General features: G+C 34.5%; 1 protein-coding gene across 12 annotated transcripts in view; it reads right to left on the reverse strand.

Annotated features, from left to right (window-relative positions):
• PAN3 (poly(A) specific ribonuclease subunit PAN3) overlaps positions 1 to 23,342 on the reverse strand; it is an 83,566-nt gene that overhangs the window by 27,618 nt on the left and 32,606 nt on the right. For 10 of the 12 annotated variants that reach the window (XM_026074307.1, XM_026074314.1, XM_026074315.1 and 7 more), the window contains 5 exons: positions 19,442 to 19,603; positions 10,619 to 10,769; positions 2,219 to 2,466; positions 1,522 to 1,626; positions 784 to 841 (listed from right to left, as the gene is read on the reverse strand). In XM_026074307.1, coding sequence (XP_025930092.1) covers positions 784 to 841; positions 1,522 to 1,626; positions 2,219 to 2,466; positions 10,619 to 10,769; positions 19,442 to 19,603 — 724 coding nt within the window. The remainder of the gene's footprint in view (positions 1 to 783; positions 842 to 1,521; positions 1,627 to 2,218; positions 2,467 to 10,618; positions 10,770 to 19,441; positions 19,604 to 23,342) is intronic. The other 2 variants (XM_026074313.1, XM_026074311.1) reach the window with 1 other exon arrangement.

The following is a 23,342-nucleotide window of genomic DNA, read 5'->3' on the forward strand; positions in this document are numbered from 1 at the left end:
GAGAGAAAGAGAGAGAAAGAGAGAGAAAGAGAGAGAAAGAGAGAGAAAGAGAGAGAAAGAGAGAGAAAGAGAGAGAAAGAGAGAGAAAGAGAGAGGTTCTGAAAGGTTTTCAAATTGGATTAAGAGATTATCCCTGGAAGAGATACACTTGTACCTCATTTAACTAAACCACATTTTAGACTGTTATCATTGCTTTATTAAAACACAGTAGAAAAGCAAGGACACTGCACCCAAAACAATCTGTTTAAACAAAGATGATCACAGTCAACTGCAAATTCTCCAAAAACCTAATCACAATGAATTGTATACATTTTTCCTGCCAGACAAGAACTAGTACAATGCCTTCTCTGATATCATATGAACTGATTTGCTTAAAACAACCTAGTTTGCTAACTTTATATGTAGCACTGGAGAATAAATGCATCCTTTAAAGGGACACCTAATATGTGCAAAATAATACAACGCTTTCACAAGGCTACATACCCTTAATTCCCTTTTTCAATAATTAATTATTCTGGATCATTAAAAAGTTTCATTATAAATAAAAAAAATACGTAAGAAAAGTTAACAGAAGCAAGAAACAAACTTCATATTTATGAAATGCTTTGAAATCCAACATATTAAAAACATTGCATCAGGTTATCCTCAGTCCAGGCTGATGATTAAGACCTCATGAAAAATTAAAAACAGATTTTTTTTTGCAAGATGCTATTAATATTATTGAATATTTTTGTGCAACTGTGCCTATGATCACAGCTTAGTTTATAAGAAATTCTTACTTACCAGGAATATCAGCTTGATCAATCTGGGCCATAGTTATTAAGTGTCTGTTGATCAGTTCCTGAAGAACAAATTACGTCAAGTTTTGAACTTTATAATTCAGTTATCTTTGATAAGCTAACAGTACAGTGCCTTTGAAAGGCAGACTACATGTACCAGAATAGCTAGTTGATGCAAGAGTCCCAGGAAAAAAAAGAAAACACACACACACACACACCAAAAAACAACATACACCACACTTGAAAAAAATTAATGCTAGAATGTATAAACTCTTTCCACAGAAGAAAGCGGCTGCAGAAGCCAGGTTAACCAAAACTAGCATTGGCAGAGGCACCTAATACTATGACAGTGAAATAATGGTCATAGCCAGCCCTTCAAGAAGCACTCAGCAACTAACATCTGCATACACTTTCATTTTGGTGAAAGATTTTAAAACTGAATAGGATTACAGCTTTAAAGAAATGCTATGTAAATGAACTCAAACACACTAAGGTACCACACACATCAAGAATACTTACTTGAATAGGAAACTATGGCATGCAGTTTAGACTATAGTCATGTATGCTATAACCTGCCCTCATCCTCTGTGGTATTTTGTCTGCCGCAGAACTAGATTTTTAAAATTCTCCATAGAGAAAATTGACTGAACAGATTTGGTGTGTTTATTTCTCTTCTACTATTGGTGATTTTCTACTTTTCTCCAAGATATGCAGTTTCCTTTTAAATTCTCTATAATCTTACCTGTCTGAGTTCATCTGCCATGAAGAAGGAAGGTGCATTTGCTTTAGGCTGCATGTAAGCAACATGAGGTGCAGCTGGATGGTAAATGTGGTAATTTGGGAATACCTGAGAACAAAGCATTTTAAAAATCAGTTTAAAACCCTTGAGGGCTGGGAAAATGTAGAGATCTATTATCCTTTCAATTTGAACTACTGAACTATGAAGTCTTCAGGCATAGCACATGTTATGAATATATTGCCAGATGCATATCCATTTCCTTACGAGAAATTCACTACCAACTATTTCAAGGGTGCAGGTATGTCTCTGTGTGTATTCTTATATTTTAACATTTTTGTAACTGCCTTTTCCCTTCTCTGCTATAAACTTAAGATTTAACATATCAGAAATGAAAGCAATCTGAAATAACATTTGATGTTTTCTCTATGTATATATACAGAGACATACATAAAATGCTTTCTCTCTACTGCTGTGTGAAAAACAAAAACTCTTCACAGGGGAAATAAAGAATACACAAAAACACTCATCTTTTCTCTAGTCTTTACATTTCAGCAATCTTAAAGGATGATTACAACATAAAATGCCAAATATTTATACAGAATAAAGGTTTCAGAGTATTCTTAAGCACAATTTTTTTAACAGTATTAGCCAAATCAGTATTTCAAAATTCCACATACTTTTGTATCAAAAACAAACATACCATTCCTGTGACAGGTGCTGGAGTTGTATCAGTATAGAAGTATGTTGTTCCACCCACTGTTTCCTTCTGGATCACCTGGCCAGTAGATGGAGGCTGAGAGACAGCATTAGCAACAGAAGCGGAGGCACTAGTAGGCACCATATAGTTTGCTGAGTTGGGAGTATGACTTCTTCTTCGAGGAGCAGGAGATGTATGAGGAGTTATTTTGGGGGAATGAAGAGGAGAAGATCCTGCTGACAGTGACATTCCTTAGAGAAACACAAGGAGATATTCTTGGTCAAATCTCTCATCCAATAAAACTAATCCGTGGCTTGAAAAAACAGCCTTCCCTACACTCGGTTCAGAACTGAATAACATTCTGCACAAGTGAGAGGCTTAATGATCGTTACTTCTTTAGGAAGAGTTAAGGGATGAAGCAGTAAGAGCAAGACTGGAACAGATACATTTTCCCAAAGTCTTTCTTAGTTCAGAGAGGAAGGGGGCTCGAGAACTTATGACCTACAAATGTGGAAGAACTGGAATGAAATATGCAGGAGTAGTAGAAATGGGGAGACAAACCAAATTACTGCTGTGTCTAGAAGAAGAGAGTTTATTAAACTGCACAGAGATAAAATATTAATCACTACATAAGTGAATGTTTACATAATAGTTACATGAACAGTTACTTCACCACGAGTGAAGTTTGCCAAGCTATAACTCACCTTTTACTATAACATAAACACTCATTATGAATACATGCTGTTAGAGTTAGATTGCCAATGATTACAGCCCACAAATAAGCAATATGTAAAATGTTATTTCAATAATTTTAAGGAAGAAATTATCTGTTTTCTTCTAATGATCAACAAAATTCATCCTTCAAAAAAATCAATTTGTTATGTAACGATAGGCGACTTTTCAGAATACGTAATCAGTTAGGTATTTGTGCTCAGATTTTCAAGCTTACTTAAAATGATTTGACTGCCTGATGTTTACTAAGTGCAACAGAAAACAGGCAACTAAACAGAAACTTTAGAAGCTCAGCATCTAAACATAGCACAGTGAGAAAGACAAGGGCAACCTGTACTGCATACAAGCTTTCTAGTTATCAAAAAATACATTAGTTATTTCATTCAAGGTATTGTAGACAGATATGCTATTTATAAATGTTTAAGTGTCAGTTTACGAAAAAGTTTTCCAGGTTGTTACAGAAAAGAAATTACTCTTCAGAAAACTCCGAGAATTACTTGTAGCAGATACTAAATATTTAGGCGATCAGATTAATACAAAGGACCGCATCTTTGAAATGAGGATTTGCTCAGTTCAGATTGGGGTGTACTTCTGTTTTAGCAATCAGAAATATATTAGTTGAACCAAATTCCTTCTTTAAAAGGAGATAAGATACACAACTTTTGTACTTAATGCTGTATGCACAGCTGAAAATTTTTCTCTAATTAAAAATTCAGTTATTATTACTCAGATATCTGCTTAAATTACTTCCATTTATTAGCTCTGCTTTGTCTTTATAGGTTGATATACAAAGGGATAATACATTTGCATCTCAGTAATGTATAAGAGTCCTTCCATACTCACATTTCTTCTCTACAGTAGTCACATATCACCTACGCTTACTTTAAAAAAAAAAAAAACAAAAAACAACCCACAGAAGCAAATAACAGTTCTAGTATTAATAGTTTAGTTAGTTTAGTAAGTATATGGAAACATAAAAATAAATGAAACAACAATAGATAGAAATCAAGCTTTTATTAGTTTCTGACAACACGTTAAATTCTTATTTTTAGAAGTTAATGTTTCATCCTACTTATTGTAGAATAATACTTTTTTTTTAAATGAGATTTTAAGTGGAGAAAAAAATTATTCTGAAGCTACATTATTCTAATGATATTAGTAGAACATTTGTAACCTTAATTTGGTTCCAACAATTTACTTTCTTTGGCATCTCAAAAAGCATGCATAATAATTCAGCACAATTATTTATTTTGTTCATGAGAAGTGAGTAGTTTTCAGAAAACAAACAATATTTTTCATATAAAACATAAGGCCATCTTTTGCCTTTCTCTTTAGTTGGGCTTCTTCAGTTATTCTTTTTATAAAATATAAAATATATACATTTGTCAGCCAAAGCCTTTCTTTATATTTTCTTTATAGTAATGTATACATATACAAGCATATATAAGCAGTACGGCAGAATAACTGCTTGCTAATTAGCGCATTACATAATTTACTTATTAAAATGTGAATTATAATAAGCATTTCTGAAAGACTGTTTAATTTTTAAAGTTTTTCCTGATGGAAAAAAAAGATGTCTCCTAGAAATCTCTTTACAAATTAACTGCAAGACCATAGAGTGTTATACAAGAATTGCTGTGATATCATGTTTACGCTACAAAAGAAAGGAAAACTTGCCATTCAGGTAAACATTGCCTTAAGTGACTGAGCAGTCCTTAAATATTTCAACACATATAGTACAGATGGCTACAATTTTAGAAAGGGTTTTAATAACTAAAATTTGAAGGAAGGCTAACTCAAATGATCAGAGAACTGAAGCAGTTCTTCTATAATTTGTGTCTACAATATTCAAGCGATTCTCTTGATCGAGGGAAAGTTTTTGACGTCTGTTTTACTCTATTCCAATCTACACCTAGGAGGTTTGTGCTTAAAGAAACTTGTCTCAATAGAAAGTTCAGCTGTAGAGACCAGGAGAAAAAAAACAAAAAAACGACCTAGCAGCCATCATATCAACTAATGAACAAAATAATGGAAATCTGCTTTACTATAAAATAAAAACTGCATGTAGAACAAAGTTTAGTATACTGTATCACTTAAACTTAAAACAAAACTAGCAACTTGCAACCTTGCTAAAATTATTTAAAAATTCAACTGAAAATTTCTCAGGGAAAAGAAAAAAATAAATCACTGTTACTAGCAACTTTTATAGATGCCATTTCAAGCAATATCCAGTGGAAGACTTTGTTTTAATTTATTCCTGCCAACGGAAAAAAGAAATAGTTGTACATACAAAACCCTTAATGTCTTTTTGATTAGTAATGAAAGAGAGAAAGAAAAGAAAGGTAACTGCAGAGTTGTGCAAATCACTTCAAATGCCATTCCAGCCTCAGCTAAGTTTGAGTTTGGAAGAACCTTGAGAGTTTGATGAAGATCATCTGGTGGACAGAATACATGGGCTTCTCATTTGTCAATATACATAAGCACAAGATGTGAAAGAATTTTGACTAGAGTTTATTCTTACACTACTAGAGCAACACACTATGGATTGCAAGAAACTTGCTGCTATTGCTATGGTGGATTCCAATGGGATGAGGCAGCAAACATTTGAGGTGAGAGATCCTTTAAGAGACCTGCACTAAATGCTGCACAAACTGAATAAACAAGTATTAGCCTTAAAAGTCCAAGGCCAGATACAAAAACAAGAAAAAAACTCATCTAATACAGCGAAACTGATGCACTGCTAGGTACTTATGGAGGCAGATAAATTTGGATTCACAAACTCGAACAGTTCTCACCAACTTCATTGGGACTTTAATCACTCAGAGCCTTACTAATATTAATATTTAACCACAATGAGATAAAATGAGATGGCAGAACATAAGTAAAACACCTGAGATAGGCAGCAATTAGAAATTACTGCAGGAAAGAAAATGAGAGGAAGTGGTTAAAGACTTTTAAGCCTGTTGTATTAGAAGGTGAACATATATTCCTAGTGACTGACATTGAAGGAAGACGACAATACTGAATATGGGGCTTGTAACAACATGGTGAGCGTGGAACCACTTCTCACAGAATTAGACAAGCTTTTTTTAAACAAGGACAATTTACATAGATGCTTGTCCACATGAGGGCATAGGCAAACCAGATTTTTCCTATTCTAATTACAGTAATATTTTATCTCCCTCCCCCCATTTCTTTTTAAATAAACATGCCACTAATCCTGACAAAAATAATACTTAAGTTTTCTTTATGAGCCAGAGTTTAAAGTTCTCCTGTATTAAAATTCAAATGCCAGTAGGAGTACTAAGACACAAACACCAAAAAAGCTGCTTCAGATTGCCCTTCCTGAACCTCATCTACTAGTAAAGACAGCTTTCAATTCCTTTTTTCAATGAATCTTTATTCCCTTCAGGAAGTAGTCAAATACTATCTTGCAAGGTAAGACAAGGAAAAAGGGCTTCTTTCACTTCAGTTATTCACATCTGAAAAACAAATACTTTGCTATGTCACAATGCTGAGACAGAAAAATTTCTGTATAGACCTATTTCTGATCTGATAATTGGACTACTACAGTTTAGCAAATAATAGTTCTAAACAGAACTAGTTCTCTAATAGTTCTTTTAGAGAGAAAATGACAATTTAAATTTATTTGTTAGGCAAGTTTCAAGTATAAGTTATAATCTTTATTCTTCCTGGCATTAGAATAGTTCTCAATTTTTGTAATGCTGAAAAAAACAAAAACAAAACAAACAAACAACCTCAAAGATTATAATTGAGAACTGTTTTACTTTCTGTGTTGAAATAACTTGGGGAGGGGGTTGGCATCTTGATAAAACAACAAGTGTATATTAAAGGATAGCGCAGCATTATTCATATACTTTTTTCAGATTATTAATACAAAAACAAATGGTCCTGTATGTCCTAACATTTTATTTTTCTACAGATATTGGGAGGTTTTATCCAGTAAAAATAACGATAGCTGTCATGGTATCATACTAATATCAAAATAATGTTTGCAGGCTTTGAAAGTCTTCTTGTAATGTTAAAAGCTACTGTATAAATCATCTACATATATCTGGATCTCATGCTGCTGTATGCATTTTAGGTAGAGAAGGAGATCATATTCACATATAAACATTAAATTGTCCCGCTTTACTGCTATACTTTCACTTCTTGCATTGTTTTAATTTTTGAAGTTTCATTGTGACTGAAGAATGGGAAGTGGCACACTTTGAGCACTGTCTCAGCTGAATTTCAAAGATATTTTATGGCATAATGCTTCTAACAAAGCTTTGTAATATATGTAATATGTTTGAATTAAAAATTAAGTTGTATTTCAAATCTGTGAATTCATACAGATAAGCAGGATTAAAGGAAAGGCATAAAGAATGAATTCTCATCACAGATTCAATGTCTACAGTTTTTTCATTCAATGAAAATTTGCAACTTAGTGACTGAGGTAGGATTTCATTAAGCTCACATGTATGCAAAACAGTTGGCCTACAACATAAATACTTAAAAAAAAAAAAAAGAGGAATCCAACAAGTGTTCTACACACATTTTCTTACACCTTTGCCCACAAATTTACTCACTACAGCCTTATCCTATGCCACTAATGATAACACATTCAGAGGTCAAAGATAAAATTTTAATAACGTTAAATGCTTTATCAACATAGTGTTCTGTACTTTAGAGACATTCTAGACTAGGTCCACTTCAAGAAACGACTAATCAAAGTAAATAATAAAATCAGACTGCTTCTCTGAATTTAAAGATGCAGCTTTCAAGAAATTTTTGAACACTCCCTTTTACTATAGGTTTTCCATCAGGTCATTAGCATTGTAATTGTGTATGTCCAAGTTAATTAGATCTGCCTAATTCCCTAAACAACTTCAGAGTCATCAGTTCTTCCTCCTCCTCCTTAATTTTATTTGGGATAAAACTAATTTAAGTCTTCCTAAACAGGAAGTGTTTGCAAGCATGGGAATGGAAGGAGCTACAATGCAGTATTATCTTGGGGAGCTTAAGGAAAAAAGGCTTGTGGAGGAGGGACAGACCTGTTCAAAACTGTTCAATAGGACAGTTTCCCCCAGCTATAAGTGGCACTGTTTCCTCATCACTGTGTTTTAGTATTATATTGAAAGCTATGGAGATCAAGACAAGTGACTGTGTGGTGAGATTATGCCATAAAGCACTTAAGTAGAAAAGACATGTAAAAGTAGGACTAGCCTTCTTCCATGCTGTGCCATAATAGAGATGTCAGGTGTGAAAACAAAAAGTTGTCTAATACAGTATGTTTGGTTTCATCTGTCATTTTTTTCAGCATTTCCGCAGCACTGCCGATAAGACAGGTGGAACAAATATATTTTCCAGGAACATCCCATTTTGTGAAGTTACTTTTCAAATACTAGATGTCAAAATCTTTTTGATTTACACCTACTTTTAGTGAAATCTCCAAAATTAGAGCTATGAAAGAACTGTTAGTTTTTTTCTGTCCTCAAGAGGGAAATCAAAGGATTGCACTCATCATTTATCTACTTTGTAATGAAGGAATTAAACTATGGAACTTTTAACAAATCATTCCTACAATATTTCCTTATTCCTTCTGAAATAAGGATTTCCTCCAGTATGCTGTAAGCTACTGTAAGCAATCTTAAATCTCTTGCAAATACATAAATCTTTTACATGCTTTCTGAAAGTTATTCTACTGGAGAATATACATCATTTAACTGGAAGGAGACTCATGTTTATTTAAAAGAAAATTCTTACAAACACTTAACGTTCTTTTCATTTTGAATTCTCTTCAGCTTATCAATAACTTTGTAACAGATCCCCCAAAAAATCATTTTTAATGACAATTTCACAACATGTTTAATTCTTCTTTGTTATGTTATCCAGTATGACCTAGATGGTGAAGTTTTCCCCACAGATAAATATTCTTCTCTTAAGAGCGTAATCTTTCAGAAAGAACACCTCCTAATTCACCTTGAGATAACAGAAGTTTCTGTGGATGTATACGACTGACAGCTAAGCCATTTAAATAAATGTTTAAGTGTGTTATTTATGAAGTATACTTGGATCCAGAAAATACTGCAATCAATGGAGGGAGACAAACTTTTAGAGAAATTCGGAGCACCCAGCTCTGAACTATATTCAATACACTAACTATACAGGAAGAGCAAGGAACAAGCCACATTTTCCTAAAGTTTACTCTTGTGAATACTTCCCCATCCCTTCTTCTCCATAAACAAACAATAGCATTTGAACCTAGATAGTTTGGCATCTATGTTTCTAGGTCCTCTAATTTTTGCAAGTACTTCTTTCATCAATAGTGTTACTTATCCTTTCAATGTATTACTTACAGATAGTCAAGAAATTGGACCGTGAAGGATCCCTCTGAGATCCCACTGGACACTTTCCAAAAGTAGATCATTTTATTGTATTCTATTTAATCCTTTTTACACTTTTCAATCCCGGTGACAAGGCTGAGAGGCATATAAACACAACAGTTTTCCAATAAGACTGTACAGCACAACATAGTATGAATCAGACACAGTACTGCATTATGTTAATTTGGTCAGCAGAAGTATCAAAAGCTTTCCTAGCCTGTTCTTGTTGTTATAAGATTACACTAGTTAAGTGCTGGCTTCATTAGTGTTGATACTGATGCCTATCCCCTTGTTTCTGGAAAGTCCGAAAGTCAGTTTAATAGATGGTAATTGCCAAAATTGCTTAAAACCCCCAAACATTTACAATATTTGCCCTTTTTAGTTTTCTGGCAGGTACCCAATTTGCATTCATCACAAGAGACTTTATGTAAGGAAATTTGCTAAAGAATCTAGGATGTGTAACATCCAGATCTGCGGATCTTAAAATTATTTCATTTTTATACATAACAAGTATTAGAACTAAGTTAACTTTTTAAGATCATAATTCCAAAAGAAGCATGAACAGCTTGAGCTTTTTAAGCCTAAAAAATCTTGTCACTCAGAATTCTATGACTGCATGGAACACATTTAGATAAGAGTTTTAAACATGGGAAATAATTCAAAATCAGTTTTAAAAGTGAGATTACCTGATGTGACAGATACAATAACTATTAATGAATACTTTGCAATGCAAATAATTTTAGGATAAGCTTGTCTTCTTTCTTGGTTATTATCAATATTTTTTAATATATGCTCATTAACACTGAAAATAATCGCATCTAGATTACATACTCTTGAAATAAATCAAAAGAACGGACAAACATACTGTAATCAGAGCATAGAGCATATTTTTTTTAGAATGCACTTTATTTCTGGACCACAGCTAGTTTAAATCTACTTCAGGCACTGCTGTAGCAAGGGCAGCACAGAGCACAGTAAGCATGTAGTAATTCAACACTTCTTTTACCCCCAAGAAGCACGGTAAGTCAGCTTCAGTTAACTTCAGTGCTGTGGTGGCTGAATAGATTTCATGGCCTGCAGTGTGATTTCCATACTACTAAAAAACAAAACCCAAGTTACTACACTTTTCCTATTTTAGCTCTTAATTTTAAGAAACTCTTCAAGAATATAAGTGTCTAGATTTATACATGATTAGCCTGATCACTAGCTCTACAGGATTATGTTTAACGTAACTATAAATTAAAAGAAGCAAATTTACTGCAAAACATTATTCTCAACTTACCTGGTGCTAGCCCAGCAGTAGCAGGACTTCCCATGGAGGGGTGAGAGAACAGGGCTTGAGAGAAGGCAGACATATTTGACTGGGATACATTACTCAGCCTGGAGGTTGATCCTCCTTTAGGAATAAATTCACTTGCAGTAGGATTTGGTGTCTGTTTAAAAACAAATGTAAATTAAATGTTTATTTTAAGTGTGAAGATAGGGACAATACCTATTTGGTAAAAAATATTTTCTAGGCAAGCCTACTGAGGGCAAGGGGAATAATTTAAGTTATGTACGGCTTGTTGACAAGAACAGCAGATATGGGAAGCTGATCTGCACAAACATATTTAAATGTTTCTCTCTAGCTTACATCCGAAATATAGTATTAGCAAGCTTTCCATATGAACAGCTGAGGTATGAATTCATACAAACACTTTGCAAAAGGCTTCTCATGAGCATCTATTATATTATATTGACATTTGGAGAACAGACTTGACAGCGAGGAAGCCTTGCCACTGCTGCACAGACTGTTGCTATGTGATTTTAGAGAAGTCATCTCAAACTAAGTAGCAGGTTCAAAGCAGCAAAAAACATTTCTACTAACGAAGGGTCATCTCTGCCTCTCTTTCAGATGGTCCTGTATGTCCCTTTTTTGTGAGGTTAGCTTCTGTTTTAATGAAATACTCCATCTACCTAGAACCTTTAATGACAAGTTTTAATTTAGTACCACAGAAACAAATAGCAGCAAAGTGACTATCAAACATTTCCTATTTACTAGCATATAAAATACATTACAACTGACTGAATTTCTCTTCAAGCCTGTGCAACGGTTTTTCTTTTCTATAGAAAAAGAAAATCCTAATTGGAGCTCAAAGGGCAAAAAGCTGATTAATGGACAGCCAGTTGCAAGAGACATTATTAGTGGAAGAAATATGAAATTAAGCCAAGAAATAAAGCTGATTAGTACATGAACACACTAAAGAGCTTGAAGATTATTATGTATTCATTGTTAAGTTTATTAAGTTGCATCAAGAGTACATCTCAAACCTGTCTAAACAAAAGATGTAAAATGAAAAGTTAGTACCAAAACTTTGAATAGGCAAAAGATGCTGTTAAGATAATCCATGATGTTTTTAAAGCAAATCGTATTGGATGACTTTGGTTTTAGGCAGGTTTGAAATAAAAAACAACTGTAAGTTAAATTACGTAGATTTCCACCAATATGAGCAAAATAACATCAGATATGTTAAATTAGTCTCATATTAAAGAATTGCGATTATAAAACACTAATTTAGACAGTGAAGAAAAAGTATTTGAAAAGTACTCTTTTTCTGCATGAATTTGTTTTTAACATTTTTATTTGGAGACTTCAGCCAGATATCATTAATATTAATGTACTTCAAAGTATTAGAAAGGAAAGAGGACTCAAAGTTGTAAAATTAAAGATGATGCTCGTGTTTAAAAGCAAATAGTAAGAATATAACGTAGCCTGTAATAGATCAGGAATGAAACACTATATTCCACCTTAAACCACATAGTAAGTTCTAACTACATTATTATGTCACATATTAGTCACTCTATATGTGCACGTCTGAACATTAAAGAAGTGTGACAACCAAATATGCAGACTGGTGAATTAAAACACTTGGACTTAGATGGTTAAAAGTTCATAAGCAACCTAAAATGATTCAACACATTTAGTTAAGGCACTAAATAGGAAGTTGCATTACACAGACTAAAAACCGCTTACTAACACATTTAAACTCAAAAGGTAACATTTTTGATCTATCTGAACTTTAGGTACAGGAATAACTGTTAGAGGGAATGTGCTTCTCTGGCTAAAATCTGGCATGAAACAATTTGGCCAGTTCTGCAATGAAACTGGAGAAAATGAAAGGGGTAGTAGAGAGTTGAATGAAATTTGCCCAAGTAGTGATACAGCTGAAAATTCAAACAAAACAAATAGGAGAGCAAGGGACAAAGTATTTGTAGAATCTTATCAAAACCTCAACATTTCAAACAACAACATGAGATCTAAGTTCTCCACCCTTAAATGTAGCTATGGCACATCCAAAGAGCTACCACATCTAAATACTGGTCAACTAGGAGACAAGAGCAGGAGATGGCAAAAAATTTGGAATATGCAACTGGAAAGAAAGACCACCTTCTGCAAGATATCCTCAGCCTTAAATGGCACAGTAGGGAGCTCCCCAAATCCCACCCACACCATTCTGGCTAAACATGTCTCACTTTTAATAATTGATTCAATCAGTGCCTACAGAACAGGACTGCTTTTAATCTCTAAAGACATTCTGCAAAATGTTAATAGACCACTTAGGTAAGTGACTGTTTAGAGACCCAATCAGTCATCATTTTTAAATGAAATTGCTTGAGAACTCCACTTTAACCAGTCAAAGTTTCAGTTTATCGAAGTAAGAGATCCTAACCTAGAAAAGTGCTAAGGCAGTTTGCTGTTATGCTGTAGAGTTATGAATAGCAAGTTAGGTCATGAGCCCAAAGGAAATTCAGTTTTCATTCATTTTTGTATCACAATTCTGACAGGATCAGAATCAAAACTGAAAAGATGGTGAGTTGTTTCTATGCAACTTTGATGTAAGCACTTTTTATGGGTAAATAGCTTTGATTTGCATAACTAGCCCCTTTATTATAAAAGCCTGTTTTACTTCTCTGTGACGTTACAAACATCAAGTTATAAGCCAAGACCTTCTCCATTTGTCAAAAAAAGATTTAAATTTTGGTTCCAATTTTTAAAAGATTCTTCTCAACATTCAAGCTGTCTTCTAAAATCAGAAATATATCTGAGCTCCAAACTCTGCTAATGCTTTGTCAGAAAATTTTACGCCATAGGGAACATATAAATATGCATTACATTTATGTGAGGTTGCAGTTCTTAGAACATCTCCAGAAGTATTTTAATCTGAACCACAATACTAATTTTTCTGCATATGCTTCTTTCAATAGAAATAATACAAAACATATCCCAAACACATCCATAGCATGTAGACTCTTCCCACCTCAAATAAGTGAGGGAATGGAATATCAACTATTAGTTCTTTAGTGCTGATCTTTTCATTGTTCTTCAAACATTGCAGACAACATATTCTGTACTCACATATTCTGTGAGTATACAAATATGACAAAATTAGGAAGCCAGGCTCTTAACAGTGGCAAGCTGTCAGTGTTTGAGTCAGTGGTAAGCTTGAAAAAAATCTCAGTATAAAAGATCACTATTTCTTAAACTGTACCATTTAGTTTTCTGTGTAGAATCTTATCAAACTCCCTAAACAGAGAGTTGAGTAAAAATATTTGAGGTTGAAATCTGTATCTAATTAGGAAGAAACATCATCTTCATTCTATATTGTGCTCCAATTTCTYACAGCACAGTTTCAAAATAGACAAGTTTCCCTTAATTGATCATTAATTCTTCATCTCAGAGTAAAGTAACTCCTTTACACTAGACYAGGCTGAAAATTTAACCAATTCAGATTTAATCTTAAAACACAAAAAAACAAAACAAAACACCACCATTCATCGAACGTTTTGAGAAATGAAAGGAGATAGTATTGCATTATTCATTCTGTGTTCTTTAAGTATTYATTCTATGATGTTAAAAAGTGAAGAAATGAATGCAACTCTTAAAATCCAAATAAAAATCAAAAATCCAGCTACTATTTTCAGTTTCAACTGCAGATGTCCTTATTATTTCTAGAAATCTTTAAAGAGGCACATACAAAATGATTCCAAAGCATTTTAATTTACATGTTTTCTACAAGCTGCATTAAACAAACCTAGCTCTGTCAGCTATATTACATTTTACTAAAAAAACACCCTAAAATAAAGTAACTTCAAATACATACATTTGCTAAAACTGCCATCATTCCTTTTTCCTCTTAGCTTGGCCAATTTAAATCTCATCCCCCTTCTTCTGGTATATTCCAAAAATACTGTCATACTAAACCAGGGCAGGGGGAGAACACATCCCACACCCCCCAACAGGCACTAGCTGAACTAATATCCGCATCATGCATTCTTAATCAGAATGATTCCATGAACAAATTTCACCAAAAATCAATTTATTTTCAGATTCTTTATATTTGAGCTGTCTTAAAGGCACAAGAACCTCTTTTCAGTCAGTTTTACAATGAAACTTTCAAACAAAACCCATCAAATCCAGTCCATTCAACTCTATACACAAATAAAAGTTCTGTACTACTTCTGTATGTAAGAGAATGCAAAGTATGTTATAAAACACATACAAATTTAGACTAAATTCAGACTTAAATTCAAACATGATACAGATAATAAAGATGAAACCACAAAAGGTCTAAGAAAGGAGGAAACTATAAAATAGCTCAATGTCACCATTAAGCACAAGGCTCATCTACCTGGTGACTTTCATGCTTTTAAACATATAAAAGGGAATAAAGTTAAAACATAAACAGATCCATTGTGGGTACCACAGAAGGAACTAAAAACTCCTTAAAGGAAGTTGCAGATGAAGGTAAAGAAAGAACTTAAAGCAACCGGCCTAGAATAAAAAGGTATGGATCTCTATGGACAAAGGCCATTGTTGGAGAGCTGTAGAGCAACAAGCAATACTTATGTACTGTATATTGAGGAGTTGTATATGTTAAAGGTTTTTTGTATCCAGAAATGAGATGAAAATTCCCGTTTCATCAGATATCTATTGCAATAYTTAGGATTTTTCTCTACCCTCCTTAATGATAAATGCCCAACACTCCAGTACTTTTGTGAATTAATCCTCAACATGCCCTGAAGTACAGAAGTATTCTATAGTACAGATAGGGAACTAAGACACAAATATTAGGCAGGCTTTTGAAAGTCAGGCAGGGAGCCCACAGTAGTACTGTGGAAACTGGCCTTCCGTCTCTTACTTCCAGTTCAGTACCTCACCACAAACAGAACTGCACAGCAGCGGCAAAGCCACAACCTCCATTTCTGCGGCTAGAATACTCCTTATTTGTATTAGTTCTAGTTACAAGTTCTACCAAAGCCCAGTCAAAGCCAGCTACCTAAAGACAGATTTCATTTTATTTCAGAAGAATGTGCTAATGTACTTACCATGCTAAAAACTGGAAACAAGCCTTTTTGTCCTCTTTTTATGTTCTCCTTCACCTCCAAATTCATGCTGATCTGTTCTGACACCCCGAATTGCATAATCCTGTAATGGTCACAGAACACCACCACTAAACTATACTCAAGCCAGTTCTCTGCCAGTCTACTTTAATTATTTGGCATAGTTTTCAGAATGTCTCTTATTCATCCAAAAACATGCAAGTATTTAATGGTCAGATACGCCATATAATGAAGTTCACATTACATAAATGGCAAGAGCCATCTCTCCGTTCCACTTGGATTCCATGATAACCATGACATCAGAGAAGGATACATTCTGGGATGTCAGAGCAGCCCATCAGACACTGGAGGTTGCTAAGGACTTTAAAACAAATCTCTTCCCCTTCCACTAGTGAATTTGGGCAAAATGCTTCTTTATCTCAATTACTGTGACAAGTCACCACATTACACATACCATTATAAGCTCTATAAATTTCATTTGAATATCAACTTTATTAGCTGAACTACTCTAGTGCTCTTTCAGAGGAGTTATAGGCAAATTCATTAGAACTGGGTAAAATTTCTTGGCTGAAGATTTTCTTCATCAGGACAAAGGCTCAGACAAAACTATTAGCAAAGTTTTGTTAAATTTGGCAAGTAGATGTCACTTAAAAGTAAACTTGTAAAAGCCTCAGAATATTTCAATGTTTCTTTAGCAAAATATTTCAAAGTATTATAAAAACTGAATCGTTTCTAAAAATCCATCTTCTTGATGCAAAACATTTGAGAAAGAAATTCACTAAGAATTTTTTAGTCAAGTAACAAAAAATCAGTTATTCATGGTGCTCAAGAGCTGATCTCTAAAGTTGTATCTATTCCTATTATTTTAAGCAGAACCAGCATTTGATATTAAAATATGAATCGTATGGTGCTGTAGTAGCCCAGGATGTTTCCTAATATAGAGTAGGACATACAACTGAAGAAAAAAAAAACTTAGATTTTTTGTTGTTGTTTTTTAAACATACAACCCAGAATAGAACTCAGTTCAGTTTACATAGCTCTGTAGTAATCACGTAAGCTTGACAAAGTATTTAAAGTAAACAGATCTGTTCATAACCATGCATGAGAAATGGTTATATTGTTTTATAAGATACCTCATGAATTACCTTGTTTCATAAACCAGCCACTTTTCTGACAAAAATCTCTAAGCCTTTAAAGATGGYGCTTAACATTGTGCCATGAAATACAGTGTCTTTCCCACATTCTAAATCATAGATCCGGAAGAGCAGGCATTCAAATAAACACATGAACTTGAACACCTATACCAAGACTTAAAGACAACATTGCAAGCCTTCAGCAATTTTGAGATGTAATACTGTTTTCTCATCTTCAAACAAAGGAAAAAAATGCTCTCAAACAGATGTACTCTCATCATAATGCAACTGTTCTACTTATTATTGCTTAGTACTCACCATCAGCCTAAATTTAGTTAGTATAACCTATATTCACACCTGCAAAACATCCCTAAACAGCCTGTTTTTCAAAAAATGAAGAGGCCAATGTTATCTGTGGATTACATACCTAAAGTAGAAAAACAAAGTCAATCTGAAATCTCAGTATCAAACTACAGGTTTTTAAATAGTTTCATGTGCCAAACCTCCCCAGTAACTATAGCTGCTTTTTGTGCTTTTACAATTAACATTTCTAATTTTTAACAGTTCTCAACCTTTGTTTTAGCAGTAACTTAGATATTCACACTAGCATGCAAAGATTTACAGTGATTAGAATGAAGTTGTTCAGCTAAAATTCAGTCTCTCATCTATATAGAACTTCATATGTCCTCACGATCTGACCTACAGCCTGTTTTTATGCCTTTCTTTGTTCATTCTTGCCCAACTCCACTATTTCTCTGCAATCCCCCCGCCTTGTCTTCAATTGTACTTTCTATGGCTGGAACAGCTTTCTGTTCTTTTTTCCCCACCAGACATGCATACATACACTTTTTAAAAATCCCATGTCTTCATGGGACACTACATAATTATATTGTGTAATAAACTGTGTACAACACAAGATTTTTTAACTCAATTACGTAGTTAAAATTCTGGCACAACAAAAGAACTTGCAATTGTGCAAAAACATTCCTTTGCCCTTCAAAGGCCACACTTTCTGCAGCAGATCCCAAAGCCATGGCCACTTCTACTTCAGGAAACTAGGAGACTTCAAGCTTTCCTTTGCCCCAATTTTAACACAAATTTAGGGGGCACAGGTACTGAAAAGATAACTGCTCCTGGTCAGAAGCTCCGAGTCTCAGGCTATTGGCTTTCCAGTTTCCAGAAACACTGAATTTTTCTGCTTTACTATTAAGCAGAGTAGATCAAAGACAAACCTTTCTGTGACACAGAATGTAAGAGACAACAATGAAGAACATGAGAACAAACAGGGCTTTTCCTGCCCTTCAGCATCCACTTAAAATTTGAAAACTGATTCCCTAATTTCTCTCTTCTCAGAGCAACTGTCTACTAGTTAAGTTCTGCACTCCCATTAGATACAATGCAGTAAGTCTTCAGGCCTTCGGTCCTTTTTCACTTGAGAGAAATGTGCTTCACTAACTCCAGCTACTCCTCTGCAACCTTGCCTGGTCCTGGTCCACCAATGTTTCCTTTATTTTTTCCTTCATCTTACTCCCACCAGTGGTTTTGTTGCTATCCCAGCAGCACAAGGGCTGAAATAAACTTAAGCCTTAGTGACACTACGCAATGTAACACCAGTTTGCCTGCATCATATCGCCTGTGACTCCAATTTCAATGACAAAGATGTCCAAACATTCAGTAATGCAGAACTAGCACAGGTATGACAAGGCTCTGGTACGAGTTTCGCTCTGCCCCTTATGTAGTAGAAATTAAGCAAACTGAAAGAAAACTAAGGTGACAACTTTAGTTATAAGGATATCATTGATTTACCCATTTCAATCACTTTAAAATGTCAAAACGAAGAACATAAACATCACAAAGACTAAAGTAAAGATCTCTGAAAAAGCAAAAGCACCACATAAGTGCAAAATAATAACAGTAGCAGTGTTGTAGTTACAGCCATTATTATAATTTCCATCTAAACCCTATCTTGAGGGACATATAGTTTGAATTCCCATTGAGTGGATTCCTCCCAGACAAGAATTATCCTTCATTATCATCCCAAAGATAACCTGCTACTTTGGTATGAGATTTGCTCAAATCCAGCTGCATCTCTCCTCCTAAGGAATCAAAGTAAATTCAGAAACAAGACAGTAAAGTAACATATGCACAAGTTGAGAAATGTAAACTATTCCAACATAAAAGTGAAGAAATTACACTTTGTGATGGTTACATTTTCAAATTCCCTATTGAGGGGAACTTTTTGCATTGAATGTCAATCATTTCAGCAGAGATCACTAGCTTTGCCAATAGAAACCTTCCTTACATGAAAATTAACATAAGAGGTTGTGTTTCTTTGCTTATAAAATATGATTATTGTTGCTTCTCCTCCACAGATTATAACATAAGTAGTAGAGCACATGGCACAGTGGTGGGTGAAGAGAAAAGAACATTTCTCAGATTCACTCTTCTTGAGGGCCACTATGCCTGTTTCATGGAATAAGTATTTGATCCAATCTCAACCCATATTTGGAGTAACTGCTTCTAACATTTTCCAGAATTTTAAATAAAACATCCAAAATACTGAAAAAGTGACTAGTAAAAAATAATTTTACCTGTAAATTGTTTTCTGTGACTCTGTTCCACCAAACCATATTGATGGGTACTCCCGTTTTACACCTGTCAGCCAGACAGCCGATAGGGTTCTTTGATTTTCTTGCTTTTGATCCCACCGGAACTATCCTCTCATCCAGCATCCCCAGTCGATACTTCCTGGGCTACGAAAAAAAAGGAGAGAAACCAGGCTGCTCCTAACAACCCTCATCTGAAACTACACTAGATTAGGTATTATTCTGCAATATGATTTCTGGATTGGTGGAATAGGAAACAATTTGCAAGTAAAATTTATCTGAGACTGTTTCCTTTCAATCCCGACTATTTGGTTATAATTAACAATACTTTAAAAAAAAAAAGAAAAAGAAAAAAAAAGAAAATATACTTCAGGGACTACTACTTAATTGTAAGCAAAACTTTGCAACACGAGTCAGCCACCAAAATTGTGTTTACTTTTTCTTTTTTGAATCCTGTAAAAATAAAAAATAACTTCAAAAAATTCTATCCATACTTCTTGCTAACAGATACCTTCAACCACATCATAATACTGAACTCTAACACTTCTCTTGATTTCCAAAGAGGGCATTAACACCGGCTTTTGTATTTTTCTTTTAAAGTTAAAATTTGCCAAGACTCATCTCCTGAAGACTTTGGAGAATTCAGTAAAGAAAATTTTAAACATCAAATAGAACTTAGTAGCCAGTTACAGCAGAACTCAGTGAGGAAAAAAACATTTCTGTTCAAGTTCATATTGAAACACCGTCAGCTACTGTCTTAAGTGAAGACAGATAAGAATTACCATGATAAATGCATAGGAACCTGACTCAAACCTGAGAAAATAAAATATGCTTTAAGTAGTGAACATGCAAGAGACACTGAACCTCAATAGGAGCAACATTCCTATTATGTTGGTAATGAATGCTACAAAACAAACCATTTAAAAAGCATTATATGAATGTTAAATTAAAAAAACACATGGGGGAAAAAAAAAAAACCAAAAACTAACTATTAAAGACTTTCAAACAGGTAAAGCACAGAAGTTCTCCAAATGGAAGTTTTCCATGTTTTGAAACCAATGTGTACCTACCTACATAGTAAATACCACTGAAGTAAGTATTACAGCAAGTATACTTATTTAGATCAGGATTTTTTATGCGGAATATAGCAAAAATTAGACCAAATTGCAGGGATTGGTTTGTTTTTCTTTACCCTGGGTTTTTGATGTGAAAATGCATCATCATCTGGATTTAAACCACTTTTTCATTAATTAAAACTTAACTTACCTTTATTGATACCTACTTCTTCTGGCACTTTAGAAATCTAAATAACATGTACACCTTAATATGCATTTTAAAGATTGTTCTCATGAAATAAAGTAAAAACCTAATAAGAGAAGATTCCCCATTCACACACAAACATAAAACATAACTAGAGTACCACGAAATGGCTGCAAAAACAAAACAAAACAGATTCCCTGATCTATTTCCCTGGTAACTTGTAGACTGAAGGTTTTGGAAAGAACTAAAACTGATATGAATTATTAATAGCTCATTTGCCTAAAACAAAAAACAAACAACAAAAAACACGAGGATCCCAACATTGACTATGAATTACAAAGGCAATAAACTGCCCAAAGCTCAGTATAAACAGTTTGCAGTACACTGAACAAGAATGAATTTTGCAGGACCAATTGAAACTTGGTAAACTGTGTGATAGGTCCTCCTGTAATTCAAGTGCAAACTGATCGCAGTAAAGCTAAATACTGGTTGCTTACATGGAGAGTCACTCAACTGCTAGATGACCTACCACCTTAGTAATTCAAAGGGGTTCTAATTTCACAAACTATAGAGCTATAATGTCTGAGACACCTTACATATACAATAACATTAGTCGGACTTTATGGGCAAGGCTTGAACGCAGTATGTGATTTTCCTAGCCTGGATTGGAAATAATACTTTAACGAAGAGATCTACCACCATTTCCTTGGCCGCTTCTCCATCTCTCTCAATGTCCTACCAAGTGCACAGGCACAGTCTGCCTCAGATTACTGGACTACAATTCAGTGTTAAAGCACATTTCTATTCATAAAAGGTTTTTTGGATCTTTCATAACAAAAGGTGATCTATAAATATTTTGAAAAGGAAAATTAAAACAAAAGAGGAACCGAGCCAATGGAGAGGGAGGCTGTTTCCTTTACACAGATTCAGATTCCAGGCAGCAGAATGAAAGTGTATTTTAGGCTTTACTGAGGTACCACAGCATGGGGATGAGGGTGGAGGGGGAGAGAAACAATGGCCAATTCTACGCCATAAAGCAACACAGAGCCAATTTGAACTCACATACCTGTAGTTCATGGCCTTCCTGGAAAAAAAACACTCAAACTAAAACGCTAAAGCATGAGTGGGGGAGATGAAATTAAGATTCTTTCATTTGGGTAATGTTTTATAATAAATAATGATTACAAGTCCAAGGTTTCATTGTTAAAACAAAAAAGACATTAAAAGATGGACAATTCTATATTAACAGTTGGAAATAAACCTCAACTAATTTGCACTGAAACCATTCTAAATTACACTCCATATATTCCATGAGCAAAAAGGCATCTGACTCAGATATCGAGAGTTTAAGCAGACTAGAAGACATGGAAAAGGTTTCTGCCAAAGGAGACATCCATAATTGTCCAATAAACTGAGCGGTTTGAATAAGCACACCAACTTCGCTACATACCTGTCCTCTAAACAGAAGAGCAAATATAATGCCAGAGACAAAACAGTGCATCTTGAAACAAAAGCAGTAAGTTAACATTCACTGATGATTTCATGACCGACCATGTCTACCTAGGGGACACTACACAGGTATGACTCAACCCGGATGAACAAACCCAATTTCTTGGCACCCTAAGAAGTGTCTTGGATGATTACAAAAATTGTGTTTTAGCCTTCCCTAAAGTCTTTTTATGGGACAAAAACCTTTGTTCAGCCATACAGATGAAGGTACAGTTCAACAAGCTGCATTTTTTAGGAAGGTGACTAAAACATTTTAATACTTCATAATCTCTAAGCATTTCTTAAACTGGGTTGCAACTCCCAAGATGGTTACAAGTTCCAACTGAATTGTGAAATGTCAGAAAAATCACAACAATTTTGAATGAAAAATAAGGTTAAACTACAATCATTAAAATTAAATATTTTAAAAAGGAAAAAAAAACAACAACCCACTAACAACAAAACCAAGCGATTCCAAAGCATTACTGGAAGAGTTTAGTTCCTCCAGGGCAGAGAAGTGAGAAGCAGTAGTAATTACTGGCTGCAAATGTTTACATGAGGCAGGGAAAAAGCTAACTACCTTTAACTGCTAGCAACAGCTTGGCTCCCCAGGGTGAAAAGAGCCAACCATAGCTAATAATTATAACCACTGCCCTGCCAAACCAGGCTGCTGCCAGCAAGTGATGGTACGAAGCTATTGGCTAGCAAGATTAGAGGGAAGGTATGAATTAAGAAAGACAAACCCCAAAAGTTTGAGAAACATTACGCTTGAGACAAAAGAAATCCACTGTAAAAACAACAGGGGCCTTAGAGTAACATCGGCATATCAGAATACTATTACAGATGAGTAACTTAATTAGCCCAGGCTACCAACTATTCCTCAAATCAGCTTCTTAATGACTTGCTTCCCATTCACTCAACATGAACTTTGAGAACATGTTTAGCAGCTTGTCTATTTTCTTCCTCCAGTATCAGTGCTATCGTCCCTAGTTTCTGCTGTTCCATGGACAAAACTAATGCAACTAACACACACTGGGCAATGCCACACTTTCTCTTCCCAATTTAGGGGCTAAGTTTAACATTAAAACACTGGAGCAAGCTATTATGGCTTAAACTACTGTGCATAATCTGAGCTACA

This window comes from Apteryx rowi, unplaced genomic scaffold, assembly GCF_003343035.1.
Source record: "Apteryx rowi isolate R43461 unplaced genomic scaffold, aptRow1 scaffold_386, whole genome shotgun sequence".
NCBI lineage: Eukaryota > Metazoa > Chordata > Aves > Apterygiformes > Apterygidae > Apteryx > Apteryx rowi.